We start from the raw sequence: 24,058 nt of genomic DNA on the forward strand, positions 1-24,058 counted from the left end.
TGAAAGGAAGGTGATATAAAATAAAGCTCTACATCTACTAAGCTTCGTCTGACTCTACATTCTTTCTTATAAGGCAACTGAATGCAACCATTCAGTCTCCATTTCCCCTCTATAAATATAGGATAATAAAACTGGCCTATCTTACACAGTGGTAATGATTACAAAGCAAATGTATGCAAACTGCTTTGAGTACTTCTAATGTGATAAATGAATAATACCAAGTCTTCAAAATATAAGGTGACTTGATATTTCATGTATTAATGCCTTCAACTCTGGCAATGCCTTTCTTTTTAACTTGTTAAATATTTTATTTAAAAATTAAATGTGCTATTTTCTTTTAAATGCTAGCATTCCTTTAAATAAAGGCCCTTTTGATCTTTAGTGCATCTCATGGTAAGTCCTTTTACACTCATGCTGAACATCTGGGGGAAGTTTTTGACTTCAAATAAAACTATCAAACTGAAATATTAGTGATTAAACTCATAGATTTCATGGTCAACCTCTATTACACTAATAATGCATCACGTCCCACTATAAGTGAAGCAAATATTCTAGTTTTCCTATGTCACACATTGGTCCAAAGGGTTGGGAAATATTTAACTGTCAATTTACATATGATTCAATGTGTGTATGATTAAAGTGTATATTTCTGAAAATCAGGAATCGGGTAATTATTCTGCTTTAAAAGTGGTTATATATAATTAATGCAATTTCCAGGAAGAAAGAATCAAGGAAGCATATAAAGAAATAAATGCTTTGTTATTTTGTTTCTGCATGGAGGGTTTCAAAGTTGTCACCCACTTTATATTATTGCTGTGTTTTAAGATGTGCACAAAAATCATGCTTATGAATCTCCAGAAGGCATTTTGGTCCAGGCAGTACTCCACCTTGTGGCTAACTTAGCAATAGCAGCAGGCTAGATAGAGAAGATTTATGTGGCATCTTTGTTGGTTTATGGACAATCAAGGTCATTATGGACCACCCAGCCCACAACACAGCACTCTTGGCAAAGGAAAGGGAGAACGAAGCTATCATTGCTTCCTTGCTCCAAGTCCATTTCACAAGGCTGCATTAGCAATCTGATATAATAATAATAATAATAATAATAATAATAATAATAATAATAATAATTATTTATATCCCGCCCTCCCCAGCCGAAGCCGGGCTCAGGGCGGCTAACAACAATCAAATAATCAGTCAAATAATCACACATTCTAAAAATATTTCATTATAAAAATTAATTAAAATCAAATTGATGGCAACCGATTAAGCAAAATTCTGTGCAGGTTGCCAGAGGAGGGAGTCAGGCTGCGCCCTGACCAAAGGCCTGGTGGAACAACTCTGTCTTGCAGGCCCTGCGGAAAGATGTCAGGTCCCGCAGGGCCCTAGTCTCTTGTGACAGAGCGTTCCACCAGATTGGAGCCGCAGCCGAGAAGGCCCTGGCTCTAGTTGAGGCTAGCCTAACCTCTCTGAGGCCTGGGACCTTGAGGATGTTATTATTTGCAGACCGTAGGTTTCTCTGTGGGGCATACCAGGAGAGGCGGTCCCATAGGTACGAGGGTCCTAGGCCGTATAGGGCTTTAAAGGTTAAAACCAGCACCTTAAACCTGATCCTGTACTCCACTGGGAGCCAGTGCAGCTGGTATAGCACCGGATGAATGTGATCTCGCAGCGAAGACCCCGTAAGGAGTCTCGCCGCGGCATTCTGCACCCGCTGGAGTTTCTGGGTCAGTCTCAAGGGCAGCCCCACGTAGAGCGAGTTAAAATAATCCAGTCTGGAGGTGAGGTGACCGTTGCGTGGATCACAGTGGCTAGGTCAGGGCGAGAGAGATCAGGCGAGAGAGATATGTGTTACAGAAGGCTGGTTTGCCTCTTAAGTTAAATGTTGGTTTAAACATGGGGTCACCAACCCAATGGCTAGAGGTGCAAAGCACCCCTGGCAGAGGCACCAGACTCTGTGCTTCCTTTAAAAGGGGGGCAGGGGATTAAGTCTCTAGTTATGAAAGGAAAATGTGCAGGTATGCTTCTAATCCAGGCATAGGCAAACTCAGCCCTCCAGATGTTTTGGGACTACAACTCCCATGATCCCTAGCTAACAGAACCAGTGGTCAGGGATGATGGGAGTGGTAGTCCCAAAACATCTGGAGGGCCGAGTTTGCCTATGCCTGCCCTAGAAGTTCTTTTCTGAAAATTCTGCTACACAGTAAGTGTTTCTTGCAAGCCAGCCTGGAATGTATGGAGGTACATGGTTACTTCATCATCCACACAGATTAGGAGTTGTTCCTTTGTATTTTGTGATGGAATCAGAAGACCGCTTGACCCTGAATTCATTGCTCATTGTACCTAATAATCAACACTTCAGCATAGGGCTGCATATAATTAATTAGTGAAGAGCCAATTTTTGAGATAGAGTGGGAGAAGGGGGGTGTTCCATGCGTCAGGATGTTGGAGGGGTGTGACATTCGGCGCCCCACCAACCCACAACTCCCAAGCCTCCCAAGCCTGCCTTCAATTCCCCCCTTCATTTTGACAGTTTGGGGCAGTGGCGTAGCGTGGGTTGTCAGCACCCGGGGCAAGGCAAGTAATTTGCACCCTCTAACCCGTGGATTTGCACCCCCTAACCCGTGGATTTGCACCCCCTAACCCATGGATTTGCGCTCCCTAACCCCCAGATGTTGCACCCGGTGCGGCCGGCCCCCCCTGCACCCCCACGCTACGCCACTGGTTTGGGGGAGGCTTGGGAGTTGCGGCTCGCTCCACCCCTGGCTGCAGTGCGTGTGCACCGCACCGGGTGTCAGAGCAGCTAGCACAGGCCTGGGAGGGCACCCTCCACACCATGCCCCCCTCAGGAGCATGCCCGCCCTGGGTAGCGCGGACATATACTCCATGCCCTCCTTCGCCTCCACAGCTGGAGCAGGAGGAGATGGAGACAGGCGCTGAAGTCCAGCTGTGCTCGGCTTCATGCTTGGCCCCAGTTGGTTTTTTTTTTTTAATATGGGGGTATGTGTGTGATGAAACAGACAAGAGGGAGATAGGATTCTACGCTGCCACTCATTTTGAGAGCAGCTTCTGGGCCAGTCTTTTGCTGAGGCTTTCATTTTATAAAGTGTTGGCCCTAATTCGAACCTATGGCTTAGGGCAGGGGAAGTCAACATGGTGTCCTCCATACTGTGTGGGGTTATTAGTCTCATAAGCCTCAAGCAGTGCGCCTGAAGATCCAGGATGCCAAGCTGCAGGCCCAACAACACCCAGAGGCAGCCATCTTGGCTACCCGCAGCTGACGGTATATACAGAAAATATTATTTGATCTCCCGTTTGAAAAAGACAACCCTGTATTTCATTAAAGCAAGGAAGGTAAAGGTAAAGGAACCCCTAACCATTAGGTCCAGTCAGGGACGACTCTGGGGTTGTGGCGCTCATCTCGCTTTACTGGCTGAGGGAGCCAGCGTTTGTCCGCAGACAGTTTTTCCATGTCATGTGGCCAGCATGACTATGCCGCTTCTGGCAAAACCAGAGCAGCACATGGAAACGCCATTTACCTTCCCGCCAGAGTGGTACCTGTTTATCTACTTGCATTGTGTGCTTTTCAAGTGCTAGGTTGGCAGGAGCTGGGACCGAGCAATGGGAGCTCACCCTGTTGCGGGGATTCGAACTGCCGACCTTCTGATCAGCAAGCCCTAGGCTCTGTAGTTTAACCCTCAGCGCCACCCGCAAGGAAAGCAAGGAAAGGCTTTAGCAAAAACTGAAAATCTTATCTGGGTTTAAATCCTCAGATAAAACATTTTAGTACTCCTCAGCAAAGAAACATTCTGAATTCAATGTTTTAGAAGTAGATGGTGGATTTGGTTTAGAGCAGAAAAAACATCCCTCCTGCAACAAATAATTTTTACACTGTCCCTTGGACTTCCCATCTAAAAGTTATAATGTCCATGATCCAAAAGAGCACACAGGAACCATCTGTGAACACACCTGGACTTTTTGGACTTTTTTCCCCTCTGAGTTTCCGCCACAGAACTTCTCCTGCTGCATTTTAAGCACCCTGGAGTTTAAAAATCTGTTTGGGGGATTGGAATGAAAATGGTTTTTAAACTGACAATAGGGAGTGTGGATAGCTCATAATCATTTGTGGAAATGTTGTTGTTTTTTTATAAGTGGCTTCCTAGCAAAAGTGCCCCCAGCAAACCTGCTCTTTAAAGTAAAGGGAGTTTAAAATGAGATTTGGCAGCACCTCAAGTTTTTGAAAATCCAGCAAACATGTTACCAGCTCTGCTCATATGCACAAGAAGAGTGCAGTGCTAGCCTGTTATTAAATTCTGTTGGCTGCATCCTAGATCGTCTGCAAAGGAGTATTCCTGATGTCAGTTCTTAAGTTTTTTACTACCTGCCACAACCCACACACAGCCAGGGAATCTGGAGCGTGAAACCAACTGTAACTGGCAACCGGCCTCGCAGAAAACAACAGAAGCCAGAGTTAAAATTGCTTTATTAATATTAGTCAAGCAATAGGTGTCAGATTTTATAACCTGGCTAGGAACATTTAATACAACACTGGTTTGCGATGTATTAATGAATTTGTTTTATTACACAACTGAGAGAATGTGCAGGTCTAGGTCTTCTTCTACATTATGGTCTGGAGGGGAATGAAACTATGGAAAAAGTTTTAGGTTAAGAGGAGACTGAGAAGGAACAGTTCCCACGCCCAGTTGCGCCAGAGCTAGCGCAGGTCCCCATGCGATATATGTTCAGTGTCCTACATTGTGTGCCATGAACAATGAGGCCTCACTCCAGGGAGCAGAAGGAAGGCAAACCATACCAAATATGGTTTTAAAAGCCTCAGATCCACTTTTAGAAGTTACCTTTTGATGACCTTTTGTGCTTTTTGCTATTGCACGAGAAAAATTATGTCCCGTTGCATGTTTCCTTGTTTGTGTCGACAGCCAGGAAATTAAGAGCCAAGTGTGTGGTTCAGCTCTGAATGCCTTTTTATGTTTGCTATGCTTACAGCTACGCAAGTGAAATTATTACTGTACTGCACAAGTCTTCACACAATATTTTAGCGGTTTAAAATTTATATATATATACATATTTGGTTTTTTATATTTTGTTAGATCATTTTGAACTTGAGGTTTTGTAGCACCAAGCGGCTAACTGCAAATTTTGAAGACTTAATTCTGAGAAATCCATGCTGTATTTTAGTAATCACAGCATCCTTTTCTAAGTCCTCACATTATCTGTTCTAGGACCTTGCCTCGTATCGATGTCAAGCTCACCAGTCGGTAGTTATGAAATGAAACTAAACTACTTTGTTACCAAAGAACAACAAATATAAAGTGTTAGGTATGCAAATCAGCCAACCATTCCATTTAGAGTAGAAGCTGCAGTGGGGAAGGGAAAGAAGTTCAGCGATGAGCGAATCTGCCCGTTTTCTGTTTCTCTCGGTTTCTCATTTTTCCAATCTTAAATTCACTTCTTCACATTTCCGCATCAGTTTGAGAATCATGAAAACCACCAGCATTTTAATGCTAATTTCTCCTAACATAGGCATGCTTGTTTACAAAGTTCTGCAAGAAATTTTCTATAATATTGTGCATTTTTAATTTTGCTTTCACTTATATGTGCATTTTATGGCACTTTACCATAGTATATTGGAGAAATGTGAACTTCAAAGAAGTTCTCATATTGTTTCCAAATGTGCAAATTGGGTCTGAATCGAATTTCTTTCCCATCCCTACAGAAGACTAACATGGCCATAGGAAGAAGGGTGCTTTCTAAGAACAGCTTGCCGCCTTTAGGCCATCTGCTTCACAGCAGTTATGCAAGGGTGCAATTTCCCCATTAGACAGAACTGCTATTCGAATGAAGATCTTGGAGTTTTACATACCGGTGGGCAAATCTTATTGCACTCCTTCTCAAGGCATTCTGTAATTCGAAGCCCGGTAACAGCATCTTCCATATCGGTGCAAGAACATTCCGTGCAGCCTTCCTCCCAAATCTTCCCAATAGGATAGACAACATTTTGATGGACGCAAACCTGCCAATAATTAAAACGTGACACTTACTTCACAGAAAACTGCACACTAACTGTTCTCATAGGATTTTGCTGGGTTGCAAGGAAAGCAAGAATTCCTTTGCATGTTCAGACCTTTAAACCTCCCCCTTAAATAAATTCAGACAAGACTCAAATTTTGGTTTGGTTTTTGGCAGAATTTAGGCCACAACTTTACTTATTACAGCAAGTGAGTGGTTGCATAGGCTCCGATTCGACTAGCTCGCTGCCATGCAGGTAGCGCTGACCCAGGGTTCCAGCATATATCAGCCAAGGGTGAACACCTGGATAAGCAGAAAGCCGGGAACAGGCTATCTCCACCACCCAAATGTCCCCCTGGACTCAGGCACGGGCTCAACCCCCTCTCAGGGGTTGACCAAACCAATGAGTCCCTGGATTCCTTTAACAGAATATCCTTCACATAGGGATGGGGAGAGTGTTCTCCCATCCCTATCACCTGAACCAGAGCCTATCTGAAACCTTACAAGTTGTGACGATTTGCTACGCGGCAGGCAAAACGCCAATGGCACCAGCGAATCAGCCAAGTGGGGAAAATTCCTGCCATGCCCCTGTCCCAACGACAGACGACACGCGACGGAATAGCAAGATCAAGCACACAGCCCTAAATATAGGGAGAGGTGGGCGGGTGGTCCGATGCACGAGCCAAAAGAGGAAGCTCGGGGTCATGTGCATGGGCATAAATAGGTCCCTTGATCCATTTAGGCTGCATCCCATTGGCTTGATTAAACCCAGCCTCAAGGGACCTACCAACTGGGTGTTGTGGCTATCCAATCGTAGCCACCCACAACACGGTTTGGTTGCCAGGTCTCACTGCAACACGTGCCCTCTTTAAGGGAGGACCTGATTTATCAGGTGGTCAGGTGTATGTATGACAACATGTATATTCTTGTATGACAACAGGCATATCAGTTTGTTCACAGTTGCTAACATCCCTCACAATGTGAAATTGTGGAAGCTTTGAGTTTGTTTCCAGGGCAAACTCTCAGTTTAATCCTTATGCTGATGCAGATACAATGGGTCCCAGCAACTGTTTTATATATTTGCAAAACATTTTAGCAAATTTAAACCACTTCAGCAAGAAGCTTGCACAACAAATCTGGTCCCCCAAAACACCATATTTTTTTCTGATATGGGGCGTGAGATAGAGAAATGCACTGGAAAGTGTGGGATGACACTTGCTTTCATGAAATGTCATCTAATCTCCCTGCAAAAAAATCAGAATGAATGCTCAATAAACGGATTGTCTGGAAGCGCCTACAATCTGCTATCAGTTTTATTAAATACAGTAATTCTGATTTCAGTCCATCTTGCTTTGTATTTTTTTGTTTTGTGTTTTGCATTTATTGTGTGTTATGTATTTTAGCAACCCCCAGAGCTGTTTTGAAATCTTTTACAAAGAAACTTAGGATAGGATTCAAAAACAAACATTGACATTTAGCATGCCAGAGCTTGCCTTACATAACAACCAGTGCCGGATTTACTTATAAGCTAAACAAGCTATAGCTTGGGGCCCCAATCTCTTTGGGGGTCCCCAAAAAATTAAAGGAAAAAAACCCTGGATGTACATTCCCAAAATATAAGATAAAAAACAAATAAAATAAAACCTACATACAGCAACAGTGTTTTGTGTTGTGTAGGCTCCTATGGTGTGAGTAATGGGCCCCACCTGCTAGCATGCTCCCTAAAATACCACTTTGATAAAATACGTATTTTGTTATGTGCAAGTGGCTTTAGATACCTATTAGGTCCATAAATTACTATATAGTATATATTCAACACAAAAAACAGCAATAATTTGTTGTTGACAAAGGACAGCTGGACCTATAAAGGGCCCCGTTACCTTCAGTAGCTTAGGGCCTCATCAAACCTACCGTATTTTTTGCTCTATAAGACTCACTTTTTCCCTCCTAAAAAGTAAGGGGAAATGTGTGTGCGTCTTATGGAACGAATGCAGGCTGCACAGCTATCACAGAAGCCAGAAGAGCAAGAGGGATTGCTGCTTTCACTACGCAGCGATCCCTCTTGCTGTTCTGGCTTCTGAGATTCAGAATATTTTTTTTTCTTGTTTTCCTTCTCCAAAAACTAGGTGCGTCTTGTGGTCTGGTGCGTCTTACAGAGCGAAAAATATGGTAAATCCAGCCCTGATAACAACAATCTCCTTTTGATGTTATCTTCCCATTCTGATGGAGCCCTATGCATTACACCCCTATTGCAAAATGACACAACGTTCAGATACCAGCAGGATTTGGGTTGGATACACCAGAGCTGGCGGAAGATGGGAGAGGGAGGCACAATTCCAGCCCCTGACTTGCACAAACTCTGCAAAGGTAGCATTCTTGATGGGAATAAAGGAGATGGTCGGGGTGAGATGGGCAGGAATAGCCCATGCATGGTGCGAGCCTTGTCAACAAAGTCATTCTTCATGAGCAGGTAGGACAATTCATTATTTTCACCTTGTCGGGGTTGCAGGTGGTAGATGTGCAGCCACAGTCGTTAGTGAGAGTTGTTGATAAGTATCCAGCAGGGCAGGCCACTGTTGAATTGACACAGTCACAAGTACACTGAAATTCATCACAGCACTGAGTCTTCTTAATAGTAAGCTTCCGGTGAGGTGGGCAGGGAGCAATTGGCTGTGGGTTGCAATCCTCTTTTTTGCACACTGGGAAACAAAAAATCCAGAAACAAACAAGGCTATGCAACAAGCAAGCTGCAAAAGGAGCATTTGCTTCTTCTTTTTTTTTAAGAACAGTATTTGTGAAATCTGAAAACAGTAATTAATTTATTAAGAAACTAGCAAAAACAAATAATCATATATTTTTTTTTTAAAAAAAAAACAGAACACCACCAGCAATAAAGATGAACACCACAAAATGAAATCAGGTACCGTATTTTTTGCTCTATAAGACCACAAGACGCACCTAGTTTTTGGAGGAGGAAAACAAGAAAAAAAATATTCTGAATCTCAGAAACCAGAACAGCAAGCGGGATCGCTGCGCAGTGAAAGCAGCAATCTCTCTTGCTGTTCTGGCTTCTGGGATAGCTGCGCGGTCTGCATTCGCTCCATAAGACGCACACACATTTCCCCTTACTTTTTAGGAGGGAAAAAGTGAGTCTTATAGAGCAAAAAATACGGTACATGGAGCTCACAGAGCACATCTCATATGCTCACACATACACATAAACACACAAACATGCACCAGAAAGAATTGCATAAGTAAAACCAGTATTTGATGTTTCAAAGGAATTTTACCACATGCATAATCTGGCCTGCATTTTCCAGGATTTGTCTGCAAAAGCTGGAGACCATCTTCACAATGAGGTACAGCAGGCATTTTGCAACTGACCAGGTCGCAGACTAAAAACAGAAAACAGAAGGAATCAAGCGTTATGCATTTTCAGAGCCAGCCCAATCCCCACACAGTTTGGATAACCCTGATGTTCCCCAGATCCCCGGATGGGGGCTGGGAGGGATAAAGGCCCAATGCCTAAGCCAAGGTCTACATCTGAGAATTTAATAAAGTTGTGGCCAATTTTAAACCCATAACACGTTGTCATGAGTCATTATTCCTCCCGGGGGTCGGGGGGGTCTCCGCATGGCCACACAATTTTACTATTTATACCCCACATATCTTATTGGGTTGTCCCAGTACTCCAGGCAGCTTCCAACATATATAAAAACACAATAAACATTCGGAAAAAACCTTCCCTACACAGGATTGCCTTCAGGTGGCTTGGGGTTTGGATAACTCCATCCCCTCCCACATTTCTCCAATGAAAATAAGGAAAAGCGGGAAATTCCAGTGTTATATACTGAGTTGAATAGGATCCAAATGCAGCAGTCTGGTCCTAGAACAGTAGGATCCAAAATGTAGCAGTCTGATTGGTCCTAGAACAATGCAGCAGTATGACTGGTCCGCATGAGCCACCCAATCCAGCTTCAGGTGGAAGTGAATCCACAACCTGATTGGCTACAGGCGAATCCAGGAATTAGCCAATCACGTGTGGCCCATTGTGTAAATAATATATATAAAGCAGATATTTCGGGGGAACTTTCCTTCCTCACTACTATGAGCTGAATAAAGAGCATGAAATCCACACTCGACTCCGAGTATATTTCATCCAGGATCAAATCAGAAGGCGGGATGGCTTCTTTAAATCAAGGCTGTCCCTGGAAAATAGGGACACTTGGAGGGTCTGTGCATACGACCTCCCCCAGAGACTCACCACATTCGTAGAACGGGCAACACTGCTCAGAATCCCTTCGTAATCTTGGAATTTCACAGGAACCACAAGTAGGAGCTACAACAAGAGGGAAACAATAACCCACGTCCATTAATACTCAAAGCAAGAACAGCCAAACGTTCCCTCAAGGGCCACTCTCCTCTACAGACACAAACCTGGAGGCCAGAATTGCGGTATATTTCTCATAGATGACCAGGCCCTATATATATTTTAAAAACTGGCCCTGCCTAGTAGTGAGGGCTTCACAGATGAAATCAATGACCTGTAGAGGCAGGGCCGGCCCAAGACATTTTGGCACCTGAGGCAAATCACAAGATGGAACCTCCCTCCCCATAGGGGAAGAAAAAGTGAGTGAAGATCTACATCAGGATCTGCTGCCCCTGTGGATCTGCTGCCTGAGGTAGTTATGTACTGAAGTTCTCACCCTGGGCCAGCAGGGGGATACTGTAGATAGTTATGCAAATAAGGGATCGAAAGTGACGTTCAGTGATTGGATAGTTTTGGAAAGTTGTTACAGTTGCGTTGTAGTGGAGCGCTATATAAGCAGGCTGGCTGAACCCTTCAGTTGAGTTCTGTCCTGGCCTGTGAATAAACAAGAGCTATATGAAGAATTGCTGTGTCGTGTGATATGTTCACCCACAACTTAACAGTAGTCACCTCACCTTGCCTCCTGAGTGAGGTATAGTAAGAGGTAGGAATTAATGCAGCTCCTGAAAAGTCTCTTCCAGTGGCTCTGTGCCTTGCTATTGCCTTTCCACACTGTGCAAGAGCAATTAGCCCTGCTCAGGCTTTTAACTGAGCACAAGTGGACTTAATACAGAGGATAGGGAGGGATGGGCATGCAAGCTCCATCCATCCCAACACCCCCAGGGGGCATATCCGCCAAGCTAAGCAGTTGGCTCCTTACCTCTCTCGCCCTGACCTAGCCACTGTGATCCACGCGACGGTCACCTCCAGACTGGATTATTGTAACTCGCTCTACGTGGGGCTGCCCTTGAGACTGACCCAGAAACTCCAGCGGGTGCAGAATGCAGCAGCGAGACTCCTTACGGGGTCTTCACTTAGAGATCACATTCATCCGGTGCTATACCAGCTGCACTGGCTCCCGGTGGAGTACAGGCTCAGGTTTAAGGTGCTGGTTTTAACCTTCAAAGCCCTATACGGCCTAGGGCCCTCGTACCTACGGGACCGCCTCTCCTGGTATGCACCACAGAGGAACTTACGGTCTTCAAATAAAAACACCTTGAAGGTCCCAAGCCACAGAGAGGTTAGGCTGGCCTCAACTAGAGCCAGGGCTTTTTCGGCTGCGGCTCCAATCTGGTGGAATGCTCTGTCACAAGAGACAAGGGCCCTCCAGGACTTGACATCTTTCCGCAGGGCCTGCAAGACAGAGCTGTTCCACCTGGCCTTTGGTCAGGGCGCAGCCTGACTCCCTCCTTTGGCAATCTTTACAAAACTTTAGTTTATGGTTGCCATCAATTTTGATTTTAATTCATTTTTATAATGTTTTATAATGTTGTACTGTTTTAGTGTTGTTAGCCGCCCTGAGCCCGGCTTTGGCTGGGGAGGGCGGGATATAAATAAAATTTATTATTATTATTATTATTATTATTATTATTATTATTATTATTATTATTAGGGCTCATTTTCACATCTTCATGTGTTTAACAGAAAGGTCTGCACACATGTTTTAAGTGTGTTTTTTACCGGATGCACGTAGAAGGCATGGGGTGAAAGTACAGGTAATGTCGGACCGACAGCTTAATCCATGAAAAAGCAGGGAAGTTTTAGATGGTAAAGGAAGTGTTATGTCTTTTTTGAAGGGTGGGAATTCTTGACTTACGCTGGGGAGTTGGACAAGGCTGAATGGCACAGCTGATGGTCCTGTTTTCTAGACACATGCAGATCTTGCAGGGTTCATTGGAAGGAATCCACGTTTCCAAGTGCTATATGTTTGAAGAAGAGAAATTGTCTGATTATTTGTTATGCAATCTGGTTGGGGGGGAGAGGAAGAGAGGGAGAGAAGAGAGAGAGAGAGAGCTACTCAGAAAATAAAGCAAACAGAATACTACATATGGTTTTGCTTTGGTTTGTTAGTATAATTACAAGAAACCAGAGATGTTAGGGCTAATACATTTAGCACAAGATGAAAAGAATGAATTGGATCTCTGCAATGCCCTTTTCCTGACTTTATGAGCACAATTATAAAATACTAGAGGAAATACAAGGCATTCTGGGGTTCTATAAGCTGAAGAACACATACCAAACATTGGCTGAGTAAGCCAAGTAAAGCTGGACCTTATAAAGTTTCACTAAACGAAATGTTTCAAATTAATCCTATTTTAGGCTGAGAATGTTCCAGATTTCTCGCTACAGCATATGACTGTAGTCCTTTTCTATTGGATTCAGACCGGGAGTAAACAGACATCAAAAAAACCTCAGAGACATTGCTAAAAGACAATAAATAAATTGGTAGCTGACCAGCAATTGACAGGTGTTCTGCACATGAAGGAAACTGAGGGGAAATACTTAAAAGCCTAGTCCTAGGATTTCAGCCAAAGCATCAGTACATTACCCATGATCAGTGGATCTACATACACACAGAACATGCAGAAATTCATATAAAAGTTAGACAGAGGCAGAAATGGGATGTAAAGGAGGAAAGCGAAGTCCCTGGGGTCACCCATCAAAGTCAACTGATAGTAAGTTCACAACACAAAAACACCTACTTCTTCATACAATGCATAATCAACATTAAAGCAAGATGCAGCGACTATCACCATTTCTGAGGGCTATAAAATGGATTTAATAAATTCTCACGGAGGATAAGGCTGTGTATATACTATACCTTTAAAGCACACCTGAAACACGTTATTCCTCTTAAAGGATCTTGGGGACTGTAGTTTAACCCTCACAGAGTTATGGTTCCTAGCAACCCTTAACCAACTACATTGCCCAGAATTATTTGAGGGAAAGAACCTGCTTCGACTGAGCTTTAAGTGAATACACAGCATTGGAAAACCAAAATCTATAATTCAAAATCTATAATTCATTACAGTTAAGTGCACCATTTTCCCCCACAGCCAGTCTCTCTGAAAACCCAACATTGCAGATAGGGAAGAGCCACTGCCTTAAAGCCCTGCTTAAAAGCTTTCCAGAGGCATTCAGTCAGCTGTTGCCGACAGAAGCAAAACAAAGTTCAAAAAGTGCAGAATAGCTTATTGATTTGAGTAAATAAATTTCAACAATCTCAGTCTCAGTGTATTTTAAGCCAGGAACTCTAAATTGGGGGACTTTGCAAAAAGATAGACAGATACATTGACATCAGTAAAGCAATATTTTCAATTAATAAATAAATAAGGGCTGAGAAGGGAGTGTGGCATACACTTTTTGTCTTTGGAAATGAGGAAGCTATGGGGAGGAAATTTGGAGATTTCTGAGGAGGGGGAATTGAGAAAAATGGGATAAGTTTTTTTTTAAAGCCTCTGCCATCACTACAGTGGTACCTCGGGATAAGTACTTAATTCGTTCCGGAGGTCCGTTCTTAACCTGAAACTGTTCTTAACCTGAAGCACCACTTTAGCTAATGGGGCCTCCTGCTTCCACCGCGCCGCCGGAGCACGATTTCTGTTCTCATCCTGAAGCAAAGTTCTTTACCTGAAGCACTATTTCTGGGTTAGCGGAGTGTGTAACCTGAAGCGTATGTAACCTGAGGTACCACTGTACTTTCCATTGTATGTATGCATACTGAAAATTCCTAGACAGTTTCCCTCTCCGTTGCCAAAATGTCTTCCCCCACTTTAATGGCCAACAGAAGGATGAGATCAGGGGTCAGCAAGGTTTAGCTCACCTGGGCTGGTTCACTCCAGCAGAGATCCGTCCGTGGGCACAGACGCAATTTCCAGCACCATGGAAGCAAATCCCTGTGCCGCACCAGTTTAGCACAGCGCGCGGGGACTTGCCAAGTAGGTGGTTTGGTTTGGGGGCAGCTCGAGGGGCGGTTAAATGACCCCTGTGGGCTGCTTGTGGCCCATGAGCCTTAGGTTGCCTACCCCTGAATTAGATGGACTCTGTGGGAATTTCAGGAAGGTCCAGATATAGAGCATCCACCACCTTGGTTAGGAGCTGTTAAAAATGGCCAGGTGAGAAAAGCCTATCCTAGTTGCCTTTCTTACTCCACCTCTTCTCAGGCTACTTCTTTCTTTCTCACTCCTGGTATTAAGTTACTCCCACTTACAGCTGTCACGAAATCCACTCTAAAACATACACCTACTATATGACAGGGCAGCAGTACTTTTAATAACTATGATCCCAGGGGAAATTTGGCCCACACTGTGGTTGCCCCGACCTTCATTGTTGTGGATCTTGAAGTATTACAACAGTATCGTAGGATGAGCCCTTAGAAAAGTGGCTCTCAATTGTAAGAGCACCATATTTGTCATGCTGCGAAAACCGATGGAGATTTGCTGCAAAGCGATGACGCCCTAACCCTGGTTCCTTTGCAAGGCTATTAAAAAGTTCGTGTGTATTGCATCACCCTTCTTCTGCTGCTTTTATGTCCTTCAGAGTTTTATGCATATTAACCTTTGTAATGCTGGAGACAGACGTAGGTGGCACTGTGGTCTAAACCACTGAGCCTTGGGCTTGCCGATCAAAAAGTCGGCAGTTCGAATCCCCACGACGGGATGAGCTCCCATTGCTCTGTCCCTGCTCCTGCCAACCTAGCAGTTCGAAAGCACGCCAGAAAATGCAAGTAGATAAATAGGTACCACCCTGGCGGGAAGGTAAACAGCATTTCCATGCGCTGCTCTGGTTTCGCCAGAAGAAGCATAGTCTTGCTAGCCACATGACCTGGAAAAACTGTCTGTGGACAAACGCTGGCTCCCTCCGCCAGGAAAGTGAGATGAGTGCCGCAACCCCTGAATCATCCGCAACTGGACTTAACTGTCAGGGGTCCTTTACCTTTACCTTTAATGCTGGAGATCTGGGAAGGCACAGACAGCGGGGAGTCTTATGTCCTTCCTCGTGTCCCTCGGCAGTGGGAGGGGAAAGATTCTATGGCAAGCCAAAACGTTCCTCCCTAAATGGTCAGCACTCATTTATTTTGTCAATAATGTACTACAGACTTGGAGCAAATTTAATTGCAGTTTCTTCTTCATGGGATACCCTTAGGGGGCTTCTGTGCTATATCGGGGTTTGAAGAAAAGAGGGAACTCTTAAACCAACAGGTATAGGAACAAAAGTGTGAGAGAGCAGATGGAAAAGGTGAAGAGGGGGGTAGGGTTATGTGTTTTCTTTAGTGGCTATAAATCAAAGGTAGGCAAACTAAGGCCTGGGGGCCGGATGTGGCCCAATCACCTACTAAATCCAGTCAGCGGACAGTCTGGGAATCAGCATGTTTTTATATGAGTCGAATGTGCCCGTTTATTTAAAATGCATCTCTGGGGTATTTGTGGGGCCTGCCTGGTGTTTTTACATAAGTAGAATGTGTGCTTCTATTTAAAATGCATCTCTGGGTTATTTGTGGGGCACAGGAATCCATTCATATTTTCTTTCAAAATATAGTCCGGCCCTCCACAAGGTCTGAGGGACAGTGGATCGGCCCCCTGCTGAAAAAGTTTGCTGACCCCTGCTATAAATGATACCCCCAAGGATACAGACATCATTACACCTGACCTGTAATGGGTTATGATTTTAGCAAATGTATTGTTGTGGGGGGGGCAGGGGCAGTTAGGTCCCCTTCTAATTCTTGAAATAGCCAAGCTAGCTTCCTGGTGAGTTAAGGGGAACAAAGCAAGTGGCTCTTGTGCCAAATGGCAAATCGGTGGGGCTCCCTCTCTTGGTGGTTAGAAGCACAAAGGCAAAATGGAGAGCAGAAAGTTGGAGTAACATGGATGTCCTTAAGTGAGCTGGAACCTAAGAACGATCTCCCTGGAAAACAACGCTGACTCCTTAAGAGCCAGCCAAGATTCAGAACCGTTAAGCAGTATCTAGAGATCTACCTGGTGGCGTGTCCCATCCTCACTGGTGCACTGGGTGCATTCTTCTTCGTGAACACACCTGCCATCCAGGGTCACTTGTCCCTGTGGGCAGAAACAGCCTTCTGTGGGATAATCCATGCAGATTTCTGTGTTGGTACCATTCCCACAGTGCTTTATGCAGCCTCCTTGACAGTAGCCATACCTCATCGAGACTGGACATTCCATAGCTGTTAAGAACACCAGACACAAGGAAATAAACAAAACAGTAAGTAAACAAATAAATAAAAATTATTATTTGTCTGCAATGGAGATGCAATACAAAATAAAAACAGTCAATCTTAAATCCATCCTGAATGCTTGGACTAGGGTGAGAAAAATCTAAGTTAACTGCAATTCAATTCAATTCAATCAATCAATATTAATAATAATTTTATTATTTTTACCCCACCTATATAGCTGGGTTTCTCCAGCCACTCTGGGCGGCTTACAGCATATATAAAAACATAGTAAAATATCAAGCATTTCCTGACATAGGAAATGCCAAGAGTGCCATTTCAGATTTCAGTTGGGCACATTGAATATTAAAATACAGGAGGAGGAGGAGGAGGAGGAGGAGGAGGAGGAGGAGGAGGAGGAGAAGAAGAAGAAGAAGAAGAAGAAGAAGAAGAAGAAGAAGAAGAAGAAGAAGAAGAAGAAGAAGAAGGCGACTTTCTGAAGTCTTTATTGTGGTTACTTTTTGATGCCAACTATAAAAATGTCGGGACGCAGGTGGCGCTGTGGGTTAAAGCCTCAGCACCTAGGACTTGCCGATCGAAAGGTCGGTGGTTCGAATCCCTGCGGCGGGGTGCGCTCCCGCTGCTCGGTCCCAGCGCCTGCCAACCTAGCAGTTCGAAAGCACCTCTGGGTGCAAGTAGATAAATAGGGACCGCTTACCAGCGGGAAAGTAAACGGCGTTTCCGTGTGCGGCTCTGGCTCGCCAGAGCAGCGATGTCACGCTGGCCACGTGACCCAGAAGTGTCTCCGGACAGCGCTGGCCCCTGGCCTCTTAAGTGAGATGGGCGCACAACCCCAGAGTCTGTCAAGACTGGCCCGTACGGGCAGGGGTACCTTTACCTTTACCTATAAAAATGTCAGCACTGGACAGCATGCCATTTTTTCAAGCAAATGGATGTCCGTCTTTGGCACACATGGCTCACATGCAGGCATTTAGAGTGCTCCATGTTGGGATATTGCCAGGGAGACATCAGCCATCAAGGCCCCACGTCGATTCCAGACGATCCATCGATCTCCCGTAGACACGCAGTATCATTCAATTAGTGACACGAGCTCTCAGAAATAGCTTGCCACATTCCAGAGCTGATTCTGATCAGCAGAATTCGCACAGCGAAAGATGCACGCAGGAGAGCATTATTTACAACTTTATTCAGCGTTGGTCAGAACAAAGAAAACATGACTGCCTGCTTCAATGTCTCAGGCACAGAGAGAGAAACGAAAGCAAAGACAAAACATAAACATCCTGTGAACAGGAAATACGCAGGCTGTGACACAAACATCCTGCTCCCTTTTAAGGTGGAATGGAAATATCCTAACACTCCAGGGGGTGTTTACTATGGAATGAGTGCTTCTGGAGCATCTCCATGTCTCACAGCAATTCTTTCAAGCTCAGTCAATAGGGGCTGGTCTACACATGCGGTAGACTGAGTGCTGGGGATCTTGAGGTAGCAAAGCTGGCTATGTGCAGATGGGAGATGCCATTTCAGAATGCCCCCCCTCTCTCTGTCTCTCCAGACTCCATTGTGGGTGGAATCTAGAAATCTACAAGGGCTCACAGAACACCCGTTCCACACTTACTTTCATGGGAGATTGCCATCAAAATCCAACAATGCATATTCTTGCTGGTTTAGGGGCTAACAACTAATAACCTTCTCCATAGTTATTAGTAGCCCTGCCATTGGGAAGTGGGGGATGCTAGGTATCGTATTGGACCTGCATCCCGCCCCTCCCTCAGTGAAGGCTAATATTAGCTTCAAGAGAGGTAATTTAAATCAGGGGAATGGGATGACAGTCCTCCTCACTCTCTCTCTATAAAAAAAACCTATTCTGACCCTTAGCTACACGAATGAAGTACACCTCAATCATTCCCTGTACAGTGGTACCTCGCAAGACGAATGCCTCGCTAGACGAAAAACGTGCAAGACGAAAGGGTTTTTCGTTTCTTGAGTTGCTTCGCAAGACGATTTTCCCTATAGGCTTGCTTCACAAGACGAAAACATCTTGTGGGTTTGCTTCCTTTTTCTTAAAGCCGTTAATACCCAGGGAATCCGCGCTCCGCAAAACGAAAAAATCGCAAGATGAAGCAACTCGCGGAACGAATTAATTTCGTCTTGCGAGGCACCACTGTATTGTGTTTTCCTAAAGTTGATTTTGACAGGCTTCAGTGAAACTGAACTACTGAACATCTTCTCTTGTTTTTGATGAGAGGGATTTTCTGTGCAGACATGAACATAAGCAGAGCTTGTTAAAGATCTTATTTACATCAATATTGTGACCTGTACAACGCAATACACTTCAAATCAAATATAGGATTGTAGAACCCTAAAAGCTGCCCTGCTGGATCAGACCAAAGAACAGCCTAGCCCAGAATCCTGCTCTCCCGGGGAGAACAGGCTGTGATGCCTGCCAGCAACGCCCAGTTGGGAATCCCAGAAACTAGTATTCAGAGGCGTACTGCCTCCAACGCAGGAGATAGCTCAAAGTTAAGAGAAGTGAAGTCAATGCATACCAACAAATCTAAAGCACTCAAATTTTGAATGCAGAATTGGCATTCAAAGCAAACTTTGATACTTAAGAGTTCGAAATGGCAAAAGTGGAAATTTGGGCAAAATTCAAATTTTTTTGTCAGAGACTGCTTCAAGGTGCCGCAGTTAACCTTGCAGGCTGCACATCACTGTGACAATTCAGAAGTCATCAGACAAACTTTGTCCTCCCTTCTCCTTCTGCCTTTGCATTTTGGCAGAAGACTGCAGAGGGTCTTTGACATCTCAATCCCTCTCGTGGGATATACTATGCAGGAAAGATTCAAAGACGGGGCCCTTGATCCAACCTATAGTGTATTTAAAATATGTTCGGGTTTGTGCTTGAAGGATATTAGTAAAGCAACTGCAGCGGACTTTAACGAAGGTGTTACCCTTGTAGCATCTTAAAACGGGGGAAAATATATATCACAGAGACATCTTTATCGAAAGCCCTGCCAGAAAGTTGGCTTTGTAGCTGCTGAGCCTGCTATCTCATTTATTTAAGTGACTGTTATGAGTTTTATTAGACTTCAGCGCAAACATAACCCAGAACTTTTCCTATCCCATGTATCATTCTTTCTTACACTGGACAGGATCATCACTGGCTATTCAGGAATGAAACAAAATTATGTGTAACCTAGGGAGGGTCATGGTGGAATGTCATTGCTGTCATCATGGTGGCTGCCATTGGCACTGGTGCGCCATGAGCTGAGCGCAAGAATCCTGATACCACCTCCTTTGGATGAAAGAACATTTTGCCTCTCCGAACTCCCCCCAAGTTCTCCTTCCCTACCCCCTTTCCCCCATCATAGCCCAAGCCAACCTAGAACAGAGGAGTCATTGGAAAAGGGTGATGTAACACCATGTCGTGTCACACATTTGTCAACTACGTACATATTACAGGTAAGGGAAAGGGACCCCTGGACAGTTAAGTCCAGTCAGAGGTGACTATGGGGTTGTGGCGCTCATCTCGCTTTCAGGCCAAGGGAGCTGGCGTTTGTCCACAGACAGCTTTCCGGGTCACGTGGCCAGCATGACTAAACTGCTTCTGGTGCAACAGAACACCACGGTGGAAACCAGAATGCACAGAAACACCGTTTACCTTCCAGCTGCAATGGTACCTATTTATCTACTTGCGCTGGCGTGCTTTCAAACAGCTAGGATGGCAGGAGCTGGGATAGAGCAACGGGAGCTCACCTCATCATGGGGATTCAAACCACCGACCTTCTGATTGGCAAGCCCAAGAGGCTCAGTGGTTTAGACCACAGCGCCACCCGAGTCCCTACAGGTAGGATCATCTCACCCCATAGCATATACAATTTGGACCTTATGAAATCTGTGCCTTTGGGGTCGGGTGGCAGGTGGACTGTAAATGTATTCCCTGGCTATTTCTTGTCGCAGGCATGCATTGCTCATTCACATCCATTACTACGGGTAACTAGCCAAGGATTAATTTATTTTTAGTTTTACAATGCCCTCTCCTTTCCACAGACAGTGAGGTCATGTTCAGAAATGAGAGCATTTTCCTAAACACCATCAGCATCCATCTGCAAGTTGTCCGTTGCAAGGCGTGATGCTCATAGGTTACATCATACCTTTGTGTTTACTTAATTGCGCAGCAACGTTGCTTTCTTTTTAGCTCTAGATGTGGTCCTTAAAATATGTTCAGGGCTATAAAAGTCAGAGGTATTATTTGTAACGCTTGAACCAAAATGGAGACATAAAGCCTCTCATGTGGGGCTTTCCCTGTGCTTGATCCAGAAGATGCAGTTGGTGCAGACTGCTGCAGCACGATTGCTGACAGGAGTGAGGCCTTGTCAGTATATAAGACCCATGCTCAGAGATCTGCACTGCTTGCTCATTTGCTGCCGGGCCAAGTTCAAAGTGTTACTATTTGCATAGAAAATTCATCGAACCAGTTTACCTAACATCTCGCCTTGCGCCACATGTGCCCACTGGACCGCTTCAGTCGGCAGAATTGGAACTGCCACAGATGCCACATAATACCCGTTTTCTGCATTTGTAAAAACTTGATCATTTTGTGTGGCAGCGCCTACAACTTTGGAACTCCCTGCCAATTGAGATGAAGCAGGTGCCTTCACTCTACTCTTTTCGGCACCTGCTTAAAACATTCCTGTTTAGACAAGCCTTCCCAGATGTTTAGAAAGTTGAAGTAATTTTTATCTTTATTATGTTTTAAAGTAGGTTTGTGATTTTTTCTTTATTTTATTTCATTATCGAAATGTAAACTGCTTTGAGGTTTTATTTTATTTGATGAAATAAACAAAAGTTTAAACAAAATTATATTAAAAGTAATAGTATTACTATTACAGTGAGCTGTGCAGATATATCAATCTGTTTAGAAAACAAAATTATGAACAGTGGGCGAGAGATTTCCCTCCCTCCACAAATATTGTAACTCAGTGTCAACCAATGAAACTGACTGACGGTAGATTTAGCATGACATAACTATTTTCCAACACAATGCACACTTAACTTAGCTTAACTTATCAATTCACTATAAGACTATTCAATTTTATATTCATTTATAAAAGTTGTAGACTGCTTTTCACTTCAGATGTGGTCCCAAAGTGGATTCCAACACAAAATGTGATCGATAGACTTCAGAAAAGGATTAGACAAGTTCAGTTGGCTCTCAGCACAATCAACATTTAAGCAGAGAGGCTCAGAGATTGGGCAACCTTCACATTATGAGTCAAAAACAATGGGCTGCGGGTGGCGCTGTGGTGTAAACCACAGAGCCTAGGGCTTGCCGATCAAAAGGTCGGTGGTTTGAATCCCCACGACGGCGTAAGCTCCCGTTGCTCGGTCCCAGCTCCTGCCAACCTAGCAGTTCAAAAGCATGTCAAAAAGTGCAAGTAGATTAATAGGTACTGCTCCGGTGGGAAGGTAAACGGCGTTTCCGTGTGCTGCTCAGGTGCCGCTGTTCTGTTGCGCCAGAAGCGGCTTAGTCATGCTGGCTACATGACCCAGAAAAATTGTCTGTGGAGCGGACAAAGGCCCGCTCCCTCGGCCTTTAAAGCGAGATGAGCGCTTGAAATGAAAAAGGTGTTTAAGTACACCTTCTTGAAGAAACCAGAGGCCTTTCTCCTGGGCATGGTCAGCCATGTGGTGTTAAAGAAGGATAGAACTTTGTTTTTGTATGCCACAACAGCAGCAAGGATCCTTATTGCAAAGTATTGGAAGACGCCAGATCTACCCACTCTGGAAGAATGGCAGATGAAAATGATAGACTACATGGGACTCACAGAGATGACGGGCAGAATCCGAGACCAGGTGAAAGAGACAGTGGAAGAAGATTGGAAGAAATTCAAGGACTATCTTAATAAATATTATAAGATTAATGAATGTTAGATTGACATGGGTTTAAAAATAATATGGCTTTCAGAGATGTTGAGTAAGAAAAGGAATGGAATTAATAAAAAAAAACTTTTGGGAAATAAGGGAATGGATTTGCTGATGGGATAATGAAATTAGAATACAAAACGGGGAGGTATGAGGAAGTCGGGGAAATTAGGTTGAGAAAATAAGGTCTGAAATTATACTTGTTGTCCTTTGTTTATGTTTGTTTTTATTGTTGTTGTTTGTATTTGTATGTTTTTATTGGAAATTTTAATAAATATCATTAAAAAAAATAAAATAAAGCGAGATGAGCGCTGCAACCCCAGAGTCGTTCGTGACTGGACTTAACTGTCAGGGGTCCCTTTACCTTTAAAAGTGGGCCAGTGTAGCAATTAGACTGGTGGGAAAGAGGAGATACAAATTGCGCATTGCTCAACTTTTGAGGGAGGCAGTGGAATATGGAACAGCTAGCTGAAAAATCCACTGCAAATCAACACCAGAGGTACAATCATTGTCAAACTCACGAATCAGGGCCGAGAGTGGTGGCAGGTGATCCTAAATCTGAACCTGGTCGTTATGTTCTCTAGCTCGGAATCCCTGGGGTCAGTGGCTGGAGATGAGGAATCAAGGGGCTAGAACCTGAAGTGCAACAGGCAAAAGTTACTGGCCTGTTGACCAGGCAAGGGCAGAATGACAGGCATGGTCAGTACACAGGCTGCATGCTGCTGGCCAGTTGTTGAAGCCAGCATCACAGGCTCCTGTTCAAAAGAGATGTCCAAGTCCTGCACACACACGGTCCCAGATACTCATTGGGCCAGGTTCCAAATACAGCCCATATAGTTTCTCGTTCAAGCCCAGGTAGCCCTAATATCAGGACACCCAAAGAAATGTTGTAAAGTAAACCATTTGAAGATCAGTCTACATCCCAATCCCAAAGAAGGGCAGTGCCAAAGAATGCTCCAACTACCGCACAATTGCACTCATTTCACACGCAAGCAAGGTTATGCTTAAAATTCTACAAGGAAGGCTCAAGCAGTATGTGGACCAAGAACTCCCAGAAGTGCAAGCTGGATTTAGAAGAGGCAGAGGAACCAGAGACCAAATTGCAAACATGCGCTGGATTATGGAGAAAGCTAGAGAGTTCCAGAAAGACATCTACTTCTGCTTCATTGACTATGCAAAAGCCTTTGACTGTGTCGACCACAGCAAACTATGGCAAGTTCTTAAAGAAATGGGAGTGCCTGATCACCTCATCTGTCTCCTGAGAAATCTCTATGTGGGACAAGAAGCTACAGTTAGAACTGGATATGGAACAACTGATTGGTTCAAAATTGGGAAAGGAGTACAATAAGGCTGTATATTGTCTCCCTGCTTATTTAACTTATATGCAGAATTCATCATGCAAAAGGCTGGGCTGGATGAATCCCTAGCCGGAATTAAGATTGCCGGAAGAAATATCAACAACCTCACATATGCAGATGACACAACCTTGATGGCAGAAAGTGAGGAGGAATTAAAGAACCTTTTAATGAGGATGAAAGAGGAGAGCGCAAAATATGGTTTGAAGCTCAACATCAAAAAAACGAAGATCATGGCCACTGGTCCCATCA

General features: G+C 44.2%; 1 protein-coding gene across 1 annotated transcript in view; it reads right to left on the reverse strand.

Moving 5' to 3' along the window:
- Nucleotides 1-24,058, reverse strand: part of VWF (von Willebrand factor) — a 166,087-nt gene that overhangs the window by 31,030 nt on the left and 110,999 nt on the right. The window contains exons 38-43 of the mRNA XM_081911652.1: nucleotides 16,312-16,517; nucleotides 12,153-12,255; nucleotides 10,292-10,366; nucleotides 9,318-9,422; nucleotides 8,521-8,726; nucleotides 5,882-6,031 (exon numbers count right to left, since the gene is read on the reverse strand). Of these exons, the coding sequence (XP_081767778.1) occupies nucleotides 5,882-6,031; nucleotides 8,521-8,726; nucleotides 9,318-9,422; nucleotides 10,292-10,366; nucleotides 12,153-12,255; nucleotides 16,312-16,517 (845 nt within the window). The remainder of the gene's footprint in view (nucleotides 1-5,881; nucleotides 6,032-8,520; nucleotides 8,727-9,317; nucleotides 9,423-10,291; nucleotides 10,367-12,152; nucleotides 12,256-16,311; nucleotides 16,518-24,058) is intronic.

This window comes from Podarcis melisellensis (assembly GCF_964234715.1).
Source record: "Podarcis melisellensis genome assembly, chromosome: 5".
NCBI lineage: Eukaryota > Metazoa > Chordata > Lepidosauria > Squamata > Lacertidae > Podarcis > Podarcis melisellensis.